At 39.5% G+C, this 11808-nt stretch overlaps 2 protein-coding genes across 2 annotated transcripts in view; one reads left to right on the top strand and one right to left on the bottom strand.

The window, feature by feature from the left end:
- The window catches only part of hapln1a (hyaluronan and proteoglycan link protein 1a), an 8451-nt gene extending 1930 nt beyond the window's left edge, over positions 1-6521 (top strand). Inside the window, exons 2-4 of the mRNA XM_034872599.1 lie at positions 3337-3681; positions 5317-5619; positions 5729-6521. Coding sequence (XP_034728490.1) covers positions 3337-3681; positions 5317-5619; positions 5729-6018 — 938 coding nt within the window. The 3' untranslated portion in view covers positions 6019-6521. The remainder of the gene's footprint in view (positions 1-3336; positions 3682-5316; positions 5620-5728) is intronic.
- Positions 6522-9591: 3070 nt separating this feature from the next.
- LOC117945016 (neurocan core protein-like) overlaps positions 9592-11808 on the bottom strand; it is a 42749-nt gene continuing 40532 nt past the window's right edge. The window contains exons 23-24 of the mRNA XM_034872253.1: positions 11542-11724; positions 9592-11432 (exon numbers count right to left, since the gene is read on the bottom strand). Of these exons, the coding sequence (XP_034728144.1) occupies positions 11275-11432; positions 11542-11724 (341 nt within the window). The 3' untranslated portion in view covers positions 9592-11274. The remainder of the gene's footprint in view (positions 11433-11541; positions 11725-11808) is intronic.

The raw sequence follows: 11808 nt of genomic DNA, 5'->3' as shown, positions 1-11808 counted from the left end.
GGGCTGCGGCTGGGGTGGGGGACTGAGTTAAAATGTGTTTAGACAAGGAGATGAGATGTTGAGGGAGCCATGTTTGTATTTTGACATTTGTGTTAATTCACAAATGACAGTTTGCTACACATAACAGTATATGTGTGTGGGCTACATATGTGTACCCATGTGAGTGAGACACACCCACATTCTGCGTTTGTGCTGGTTCTGAATGACGGAGAACAGGAAAGAGTTTTTTGAAATTAGCGTGTAGGAGTTGGCCTCCTGTGTTTGTCCCAGCTGTGATTGTTAATCCTTTTTTCCATATTGACACAAGCGGGCCAGCAGCAGAAGAAAACAAAGATGTGATATTGCAAAGCATCTCGTTTCTAGCTGCTCTGTCAGAGGGTGTGGCACACATATAAACATGCAGTGACGGCTCTCTGATGATTTCCATCTTACTGGAGGGGGGGATTTGAGCCAATTTAACATTTTGTTAGTTCAATAATAAACCACTAATTATGCTATAGTGTTTAACAGCATAATTACACTGTTGTAGTTTCAGAATATATAGGTCACTCAGTAGACTTAGTAGCCCACTGTAATGTTATTGGTAATTTAGTGTTCGGTGTTACGACGAAGCAGATGGTTCCAATCACTTGCTATTACAACCTCTAACAGAGTGAGAGAGAATTGTGCTCGGTCATAAAACGGCTGCAGTTGCAGAGCTTTTTTATGTCATGCACGTGTGTTCATTTATTTCTTTGCTGAGTTTTTTCCAGCTGCATTCCACAACAATTTCAGATAGAAGTCGTTTTATCTCTTTTATTTTTATTAGAATTATTTGACAACCCCTTTTTATGTTAAATGTGACAATTTGGCACCACCTTTGACCTCAGACAGACATAAACAAATAATATGGTGGTGAGGTGTGACAAAGAGAAAAAAAGACTTCTTTCTCTTACTGAAGGGCTAAGTACACACAACCAGCTGTTGCTTTATGAGTGTAGTGTGCCCCACATGGTCGGGGCCACAGTCTCCTGTGGGACATGTCTGCTGGTAACCGCAGGAGCAGGAAAGAGTGTGAAATTACTTTAAACATGCCTGTCTCTCTGTCTGCTGCTACTGGATCACAAAATATATGTGGCCAAGAGACATGGTTCTTTATTATGCTTTCATTAAGTGATCTAAGGTATTAGGTTAGTATGTATAAAGTAATTCATTCCAAGCTTTTCTCAGCATTATGTTGGCACTGCAATATCTGATCAATGACTTCCTGTTTCAGTGTTTAGAGCAATGTTTCCATTGGACAGTACAATGAACCCCTTTATTCTATCTACTCGAACTTCCTGGGTGAGATTTCTAAATTTTGACATTTTTAGACATAAATGTTGGATTGTATCACATCTGGTGAGCTAGGGTTGACGTCACCATCAGCTTCACCTTGGCCATAGCTTTTGAGCAGCTTAGTCACTCTGGATCCCACAGGTTTCAATCGCACTTCATGCAACTGCTACCGATGCAGAGAGTTTATGAGGCACGGTAAAGCTGTGAGTCATTCCTTGCTGACAGAACGGGCTCTTTTAGACTCTGCTGTTAAAGACTTTCGTAGTTAGCAGAAGCTAAACGAGTGTTTCCTAGCTCGTAAATTACCTGGCACCTTGCTGACCATTTAAGAGGCGAGTGAGGCTACTGGGTGTGGTGATAGGGTAATAGAAGGAGTCTCAGGCATATGAAAAGGTTTACAGTCTAATGTCATTCATGAACAAGGCCCAAGGTTGGACTGAAGTGTAGATTAGGTCTGTCAGCAATGTTAATGCTAATTAAATCCTTATGCAGGAAAGCTCAATACTAGTGACCTGAGCACCACTGAACAAAGTCCAGACATGCGTGTGCAGTGGGGTTAGAATGGAGGATTGGAACAGTTTAGGCATGGGCTTGATGAGGAGTCGTTTCAGTGTTACTGTGTGTGTGTGTGTGTGTGTGTGTGTGTGTGTGTGTGTGTGTGTGTGTGTGTGTGTGTGTGTGTGTGTGTGTGTGTGTGTGTGTGTGTGTGTGTGCGTGTGTGTGCGTGTGTGTATGTGTGTGAGGAACGGGTTGATCTCTGCGGGAGGCAGCAAGCCAGTGGCTTGTATTATTTCCCATGTAGAAAAGGTATTCCTGTTGAGGAGCCAGTGACAGTATTCCAGTCATGGCACTAGTGATAATAACACCAATGCTGGCCTCCTCAGTTAGAAAGGAGAGACAGTCTGGTTTAGACACAGTTCATCCTTATTAAGTAAAGGTGGGAGGGAAATAAATTACAAACGGGGATTTGGCAACAACACTGAACCAGGATTCAGCCAGACACAGTTTAGTTGCATAAGATTAATAGTTGTGCGTTTAGACTACTTATAGCTAAAAAGCCAGTTGATTTGTTCAGTTGGGTAATTACCGTATTATCTTGTAAGTCTTGTACATTGCAGAGTTTTACTCCACTTATAAGGGTGGTTGTTGAAGGCTGTACCTGTGATGGTGGGGGTCAGAGGTTGTGTACATCTCTCCATCTGGTGCTTATTATTGCCTGGCATAGGAGGCCCCTTGCTGGTTGGGGTCCTCTTAACTAAGCAAGCCCTGTGAGGTCTAAACATGGAGGTCAGGGAGATTGTGGGAACCCATGGTGAGACACAAATGACCTGCTGTTTAGAGTTAAAGGGTGGCCAAGTTTGGACAGTGATGCCCAGAGGAAACACACATAAGTAAAATAATGGTGATGGCTAGATTTTGTCATTAACAATATTATTTGCTTTCTTTACTTGTTATTCATTTGGCGCCTGACACACTTTACACAAATCAGATGGAGCGGATGAAAAGTAAGCCCTTCATTTTAAGGGTTAGTTCTGAGGAACCAAAGTGCCAGAACTGACAAGAGCAGGAAGGCGAATGAAGAGGATGATTTGCTCCAGGGGCTGAAGACTGGCTGCTGTCCAATACTGTATCTAATAAAGTGAACAGCATACACCCAGACTCTTTGATGGTTTTGTGTGAGAGAAAGCTTTTGTGTGTACGCCATGTTGTACAATAATACAAAGTACACACATGCCAAAACATGCTGTGGAACAATTATGGAAGAACAATAAAGGACAAGTTGGGAAAAGCAGCTTTGGGGAATTTTGATTTTTGTTTTTTTCTCAAACAGACCTTCATTCTTATGCCAAGCACAAAATCAAACATTTCTGGATGCAATTGTTGGAATCAATGTAAAATACAGTTCTAATTTATAGAAACATTACATTATAATCTTTCCGGTGCAAGTCCAAGTAGCAGAAGCTTGACCACCACCACCAAACCACAACAAAGTTATAATCATGTTTTCCTCTTTTCCAGCTAAGGCTTTTGCTGACCTGGGTGCCAACGTCACCCTACCCTGTCGGCTCCTGTCCAAAGACCCCATGATCTTTAGTACCATTAGTTTTCGAGTCAAATGGACCAAGGTGGCAGATGATGAAGCACTGAATGAGGATGTGCTGCTTTCAATGGGTTTCCACAAGAAATCCTACGGAAGCTTCGACAGCCGTGTCTTTCTGCAGGAGCATGATAGTGAAGACGCCTCCCTAATAATAACCAACGTTTCCATGGATGACATGGGAAAATACCGCTGTGAGATAATTGACGGGGTGCAAGACAGCGTGCAAGATGTTACTTTGGAAGTGCAAGGCGGTCTTATTGATGGTAATTCTGTTTTTTTATCTATTCAGAAACTTATCATAGGGATGGGCCTTAAAGTATAAGGTAACTTCCCAGCTATGTTAACATAGCATCTGTTTCTGTAGCAACATCTTTCACCATTGTGTCCTTTCCATTTGTAAAGATCAATCATCTTTCTCAGCAATATTTTTATTTCTAGTCATTGAAAACATCCACATTTCCTTTTCATTTGGAAAAGGAAAAGAACAGACAGCTTGTGCTGATTTATCCAAATCCCATAATAATTCAGCCATAATCACATTTGAATGCTGTTCAACATCAGCAAACAGAAACACATTTTCCATCTTTTCCGGTTCATAGCCTCATACGTCTGACTGACTCCTCAGATTTTATGATCCCACAGTTGTCTTCCTTCTTGTTTTCTTTAAAATGTGCCTTACAGAGAGAAACTGCTTTTCCTGCAAGTTAGTGTCATTACCTTATTCTTTAACACTTTACATAAAGTTACATGACAGTGACATGACACTTTCATGAAAACATGACACATGACGCAAAAACCCTGACCCTAACCATAACCATAACTTGCCATGAAAAGAACCGAATGGCACATACTAAAAGAAGTGTTATGTCATAAACTTTTATTACTTATTTGTAATGTTCAATGACACGTTCATGACAGTGCCATTTCAATCTTATGTGGATACCTTCAAGTAAAGTGTAACCCCTTATTCATTCATAGAACCTTGCATGGTGACACTAAATCACTGCGCCTCTGCACTAAAGGGCGGCTCCCACCTATCATTTGTTGATAGTTTTTCACATGTGTTAAGCATAAATCTGGGTGGAGGCTTGACAGGCAAATGTAATTAGAAATTTGGTAATCATGAAATAAAGTTTATAGTGTATTGAGATAAAAACTTGTAAGGAGGGCACTATGGTGAGAAACTATCAGAGCATTTATTCAATTAAGTCTGCTGCATCTTTTACATATTTCCTTTGAATTGGATTGAACTAATGTTTAGATTCACTTTTTAGTTGATTCATGCCGCAGTTTAGAGTGCTTTGCTGTCACGGGTAACACGTAGTTTGCATTATATGATCCTTTCTTCCATGCAGAGGGACGAGCACACTACCAACTAATGAGTAAGCAAAGTCTGGGCTCTAAAGACAACTGCTGACGTTTTGCAAACTGTTGGACTAAAAATACTAATAGGACAACATTCAATAATATACAACTAAACACAGACTAACTTAAAGTGCTACACCACACTAGTTCACCATAATCTACAAAAGAACAACTCACATGTCCCTGTTCTGCAGATATTCCACAAGCGGGATCTCATTTAGAAGAAGTCTTCTTGCTAATCCTGCCTTCCACTGATCAAACTTGGAGAAAGAGTTTTCTAGCTGATGGGATCTTACCTAGCTACTGCACATGTGCAACTCCCAACAAAGAGAGTATAGAAGATGTCTCACTCTGTAGCTAAAACAGGATCTGCAGCAATGTTCAGTACAACAAAATTATAGTGTTTCTGAAAATGAAACAATGTAAACCTATTCTGGAACAACCTTAAAATACAACTATGTACCTAAAAATTAGCATAATGTGGGCGCTTTAACATATCACTATATTTGTTCCATGTATTCTGCCTTGCTCAGGTGTTGTGTTCCCATACTCTCCCCCTGTGGGCCGATACAACCTGAACTTCCCCAAAGCTGTGCAGGCCTGTCTGGAACAGAATGCTTCTGTCGCCACCCTTGACCAGATGTTTGCGGCCTGGAAGGGCGGCCTGGACTGGTGCAATGCTGGCTGGCTGAATGATGGCACAGTGCAGTATCCCATCACCAAACCCAGACACAACTGCGGAGGCACCAAAAACGGGCCTGGCATCAGAAGCTATGGTTACCCTGACAAACAAATAAGTCGCTTTGACGTGTTCTGCTATGCTTCTGAACTCAAAGGTGGGTTGCTTTTATTTGTTTATCCAATTTCTTGGTATTCAATACAGAAAGAAATCACTTAAAGAAAAGTTCTTCTTCTGACTGTCTGTTTTGCTCACTCTGCTGTCAGGACGTTTCTATTGGCTGGTCCAGCCCGACAGGCTGACCTTTGACGAGGCTGTGCAGGCATGCTTAGACGATGGTGCAGAGATTGCCAAGGTGGGCCACATTTACTCCGCCTGGAAGCTCGAGGGTTACGATCGCTGCGATGCTGGCTGGTTGGCTGATGGAAGTGTGCGCTACCCTATCGCCAGACCCCGCAAGAACTGCAGCCCCACAGAAGCTGCAGTGCGCTTTGTTGGATTCCCAGACAAGAAGCAAAAGTCTTACGGTGTCTATTGCTACAAGGCAGATCAGTGAGGTAGTAGGTAGCAGTAGGGAAGCCATAATCACCAAAGAGCAGCAACAACCACAACCAATAAAATCCACATTAAAGCCGACAAGCTTTGGATCTTAACTAGCATGAGCTCAATACTTTCTTTGAAACTGTGATAACCCTCCTTAACTTTTAAAAACAAATACTGTACATCTTCCTTCCATATGCAATAAATGACAACATATGTGTAGCCGTTAAGTTTTGTTTTTCTCTAACTGTGCATTCATTACGTTTACAGAGACTGTTGGGAAAAAGGCAACAGTGTTAATGTATGAGTGAAATGACAGAGACAAGAGCTTGATGATTGTAAAACATGATTTAAGTTTGGTTTGTCCTCCACAGAATGATTAAATGTGTAAAGTTTAAGATTTAGAGCATTTATGCTCACGTGCAGATGATGTTTGCTGCTTTAAAATGTATCTAAAGAACAAAACAAAGCAACATGATAGTCATTTATCGAGTACCACATCAATAAAATACCTTAGATAAACACAACTACAACTGTTGAGCTATGGATATTAACATGTTTTACTACAGAAAGTATTCAACTGGATCCCTCTCTAATCAGAGTTTAAGAGGTGGGCAACCTCTGAAACTGCAGAATGTCTTTTAACGGGAGGAGTTGTGATCACATTTACTGTTTAACAGGAAAATTAATGTGAATGGATTGATGGACTGTGACTTTTTTTCCATTGATGGCTCCCATCAGATAAACTTCCAATTCCAATTTGAAAGACAGTTTAAATATTGTAACCTAATGCAGTATGTTTTAAAAATGTTTTTTTTTATTCGTCACTATAGTTTTATGTGTGTAATGTTCTTTTTAGAGAATAAAAATACAGATTCCAAAAATTGTCTAAAAACAGACCTGTAACCGTCTTGTCTTGAGAGTTGTAGGAATTCTGTAAGATATAGACTACATCCAAAACTAGAGTAGCTACATTTGCAACGGAAGTTGTCGGGGCTGAAATCCACTATGACTGCAGTTTCACAAGTCCTTGCTGAGGTTGTGAGCTGGAAATGGTACATTTCCACTGACACTCTATTGTTTTAAAGACCTGAGCAGTACTGACGATCACGCCTAGGGATTCCATAATAATATCTTAATACATGTTTGGGAATACAAAATCAAAGCCAACAGAAAATCATAATAATAGTGTCATGTGGACCACAGTGAGCATGTTTTGGACATACAGATCTGTTAATCTAAAGGTGCCATAGTCAGAAGACAGCAACCTTTTTAGGTATCTGTTACAAAAACAACATCATGTTTGTGTTAGACTTTTTTTTTAACCCTGGGCACTGACATATGATACTTACTGCAGGCTGTAGTAATATGGTGATGCATTGTTTGTAAAAGCAAAACTTAAACATGTCTCTCACACTTGTGCATTGTATTCACTTGTGCATTAAAAAAGGTATTTTTGTATCGTATCACCATGTACCTTTTTCAACAAAGCAGTTTGAAATAAAGAATACGACTTTTAAAATCAATTACTGAAACTGTTCTATTTCCACTGGAACCGAATCAACAAGCATTATGTGAAGATACAGAGGTTTAAGCAGAGATTTAAATAGTATTGTTTGAGTTGCCAAATTAGGGGCCATGTTTCTGGCATAAACCAATGTTGAGAGGATTTAAGATTAGACTCTCCTCACATTTATTTATTCTTTGGCATTTAACTTATTCAGTGCTAGGCTGCCAGCCTGCCCCTAAATTAGACAAAGGGAACAGTAACACACTGCTTAAGAGTCCTTGTGGGAAAGCATGGGAATGGGGTCAGATTTGGGTTGATACAGCAGTGAAATGTAAATGTGTGTGATGGTGAAAAGTCCATTGAAGCAAGCTTTTTGTTCTGTGGACAATGTAGCAGAGAGACAAAAAGAGAGATTGTGCGGAACCTTTTAAAAATAAATACAGCATATAAAAGTATAATGATGTCAAATTCTAAACTAAAATCTGAGGAGTACATTATATTACAACAAACTTAAGCTAACATGGCATTTTCTGCACAATCGTGGCATGCAGTGAGCTTTTCTTTGTCTCTGGGTTTGTTTATGCTGAAAGCAGACAGTTAAATTGATGAGCAATTGCTCTTATGGACAGCCACATTGTCATTGCTGACTGCTTTTGTTGGAGCATTGCTTAACATTTAATTTGGTTTTCTTCTGTGGTTTCAACCATTTAAATGTTGTGCTGACTTTCAGCAAGTCTGATAATGCTTCAGACTAAGTAACTTGTAAAAAAAAAAAGTAGCAGAGTAATGAGTGAATGATAGACAAACTGACTAGACAGAGTCTAAACCGCCTGTCAAACCATGGAAATCAGGAGGAGCCATGGTGGGTTTCCTTTCCAAAACAAACCAAGACAGCCTGTTAAATCCCAGAGAGAACTGGGCTGAGAGGGCAAGGTTTTTCCGCTGATCACCCATGAGACATCTGCATTTCATGAGGCAAGAATGTAGGTTTTACTCTTGCTGTGCCACCAAGGAGCAGCCTTTAATCACAAGTCAAGACCACTCTAATTACAGAGTGGGCAGTCACAGTGAAAACCACAGCAATCCAAACTTACACAAGGATTACATCAACCAACTTGATGTTATTACCTTGGTAATGGTACTTTGTGCTCTGAGGCAGTGTCAATGTCAACTTCAAATCACTGCCGCGTTAGGAGGCGCTCTGGGAATAGTGGTGCATTGTAATGTACTGAAAAAGCTTCTGTTTTTACACCAAGGGAATTCATCTGCTTCCTTTATGCACCGGCATGTAGGCATCCAAAGTATTTGATATTCAAGAGGAGCCACCTACAGCCATACTATTGACTAAAATAAACTGTAGTGTGGTATACTTATGCAGGTCCACAGTTCTGCAGCATCAGCCATTGCAGCATAAGCGTTCACTTTTCCCTAATCCCGTTCTTATTCCATATGTTTGCTATAACTCTCCTATCTGCTCCCTGTGAATCTACCAAGAGGCTTGTAGAGCACGTCTGATGGATTTTTCAGAAGTGTTTGATTTATGCGCCAGACTGCAAGACTAAACGGAACATTGGTATGATGTTCTACAGAGTGTAATTGACAGAATTCAGTGTAAATCCATTACATTATGTTTAGAGTTTCCATGAGTTGTTTGGGTTAAAGAAATTAAATGTCTACCCTTGTCAATGGTTTTTGGCAGACAACAGCTTTGGGTAATGGATTAGTCTGATAGCACTACCTGCTGGTGAAACCAACTCACTACTTTCTCCTAACCTAACATTTTCATTCATTCAGCCTCTTTACTGGCCTACAATACTGAATCCACATAGTGCTAAAAGGTTGCTTCTCAAAAAAAGACCTACAAAACAGAAAGACGGTCTTAAAATCACAACACCTGCAGAAAAGTTTACAGACCCAGAGACGACATGCACAACACTCGAACATACCGTTTTTTCAATACACTTCCTTAAAACGTTCAAATGAAATGTTTTTTATATAATATTCTTATATTTCTTTTATTTCTTTGGTGATTTAAAGCAGGAAAAAGGAAACAGTTTGATCTCTTTAAAAAATCACAAACATCCCAGACATTCACATTGTAAAATTAAAAACAAACAGTTATAAATATAAAAGGATATTCTATGCACATTAAGGCACACACACAGACATTCACAGGCAGATAAGTATAACAAATCTTTCCATAAGAAAATGCGGGAGACATACATAACCACATGTACAAATAATTTGATAATATTACAGAACATTTTTGCAGCCGATGGGGCCCTCTATATTCTTTGGTCCACTGCTGACATCAAAGATGTAAAAATACAACAAAACTCCATTGTATTGTAAAGTAACTTTTCATCTTCATCCTATTTAGACAGGCTGTGGTTGTGGCTGGTCTCCTGTTAAACATACAACACAAATATATGAGGAACGCGGCTGGGACTAGTGACAGCATCATATTTTACCTGTATTTTACAAGTAAGGAGATCAAAAGCAGCTTGAAAATAAATTATCTGTGCCTAAACAGCCGTTATGTTCAAGTCTTTTTGAGTGTTTCACAAAATACATTCTCTCAATGGCTGATTTCAATTGACCACAATAACAGAGTCCAGAAGAAAAGCATTAACTAGAACACCATAACAGGCTAAAGCACAATAGCAACAGGTGAGAGCAAGACACTTTAGTGTGTAATTATAAACAACATTACAGTTATTGTAAACATACTGCAGCAACTAACTGTAGGTTATGCACTGAACACACATGAGCAGGAAATATAAGCTACTTTCATTTGAAAATTGTTGATGGCTATTGATATCCATCAGTGAATAAAGGGTTTGTAGGTAAGTACTTAGAGAGAAAGTTCTCATATTAAATTGCAAAAAAAATCACACTGAAGAAGTATCAATGTGATTTCTTTAACTTCTCTGTATAGAAATATATCCATAAACATGTGTCTGTACAAGTCATTGTCGACATCCATTAACAGGAGGAGCTAATGAATGGTGGTAATTTGCTACTTTGAAAGCTGCCACCACAAAAAGGTCTCTAGCCGTTGATTAATTACAAAGGTTTACAGTTCTGTACATATGTGGTATAATATTCCACGTATATAAACTATGAGTCCTTTGTTGGATGAATCACTGCCACCGATGTCTCCATGTCTGTTCGGTGAAATTAGATGTCTTGAAAAAAAATAAGCATAGTTAAACATCTGAAGACTTCAATACATATGAATATGCTTGCTCATTAAACTGAAGTCCAGCTTAAAACAGAACAACATAATGAATTCCTTTACATAACACAAGCGCTATTATTTCACAACAGCTTTTTTTCTATGAATAAGGAAAACATATGGTGATTTTAAATACCAGTGTGTACAAAGGTTTTAGACAGTCATGATTATTTTATTTGATTATTTGCAAAGGACATAGAAAAAATGTCCACCGTTCAACAAAAATGATGAGTGTATATTTTGCTTTTTCCAGTGACCAGCTGAAAGTGTTTTCTCCACATTGGCATTGTCATAAATCAGTGCCCCTTGATAAAAAAAAATAGTCTTGTATCAACATCTTTTTAAAAGGCACTTCATAAGATTCCATCGTCATTCAAAACGCAAAAAACTGCAGGTTATCCTCTTGGTTTCTTTGATGAGTTTTCTCTTGTGCTTTATCTTCTTGGGGAATCCTTTTCCTCTTTCAACACAAGCACCAGCCATGTGTTCTCGTCTCGGGAAAACTTTGCCAAGTTATATGGCATCTAGTGTCTCTTCCGCTTATGTTCAGTCCTGTCTCTTCTTCCCCGGTAGCGCTGATTCTGAACGCGGTAGGCCTCGTTCGGCCATCTCTTGAAGTTGTTAATGCTGTAGAGACCATTGTGTTGATGTCTTCTGATAAAGGTCCTCTGATAGCTCGATGCTGTTAGAATAAAAAAATGTATTAGTGCTAACAAAATAGTGTTATAGTGTTTGTCAAAATCCTAAACAGTGAGAGACAATCTATTGAGAGCCATACTTGTTGTACTTACGGTTCAGGCAGGAGATTTTAGGGCTATCCCATAGTCCATCCCCTCGACAACGGATAGTTGGTACATGCCTCTGAATAAAGCCTGTCCTGCACTGGTACCTTACCAGCGAGTTGATCTCATACCTCTCACGCTTCTTACCAAAGGTACGTGCATTCTCTACCAGAGGGGGCTGCTTACAGGCAACTGAGAAGCAGAGGTGAAGATGACATTGAAGTGAGGAATTTAACAGAAACAGAACACTTGTATTTTCTCCGCTCTAAATCCACG

The sequence above is a fragment of the Etheostoma cragini genome, chromosome 5 (assembly GCF_013103735.1).
Source record: "Etheostoma cragini isolate CJK2018 chromosome 5, CSU_Ecrag_1.0, whole genome shotgun sequence".
NCBI lineage: Eukaryota > Metazoa > Chordata > Actinopteri > Perciformes > Percidae > Etheostoma > Etheostoma cragini.
Note: the sequence above shows the minus strand (reverse complement) of the source record. Positions and strands in the feature narration are given on the sequence as shown.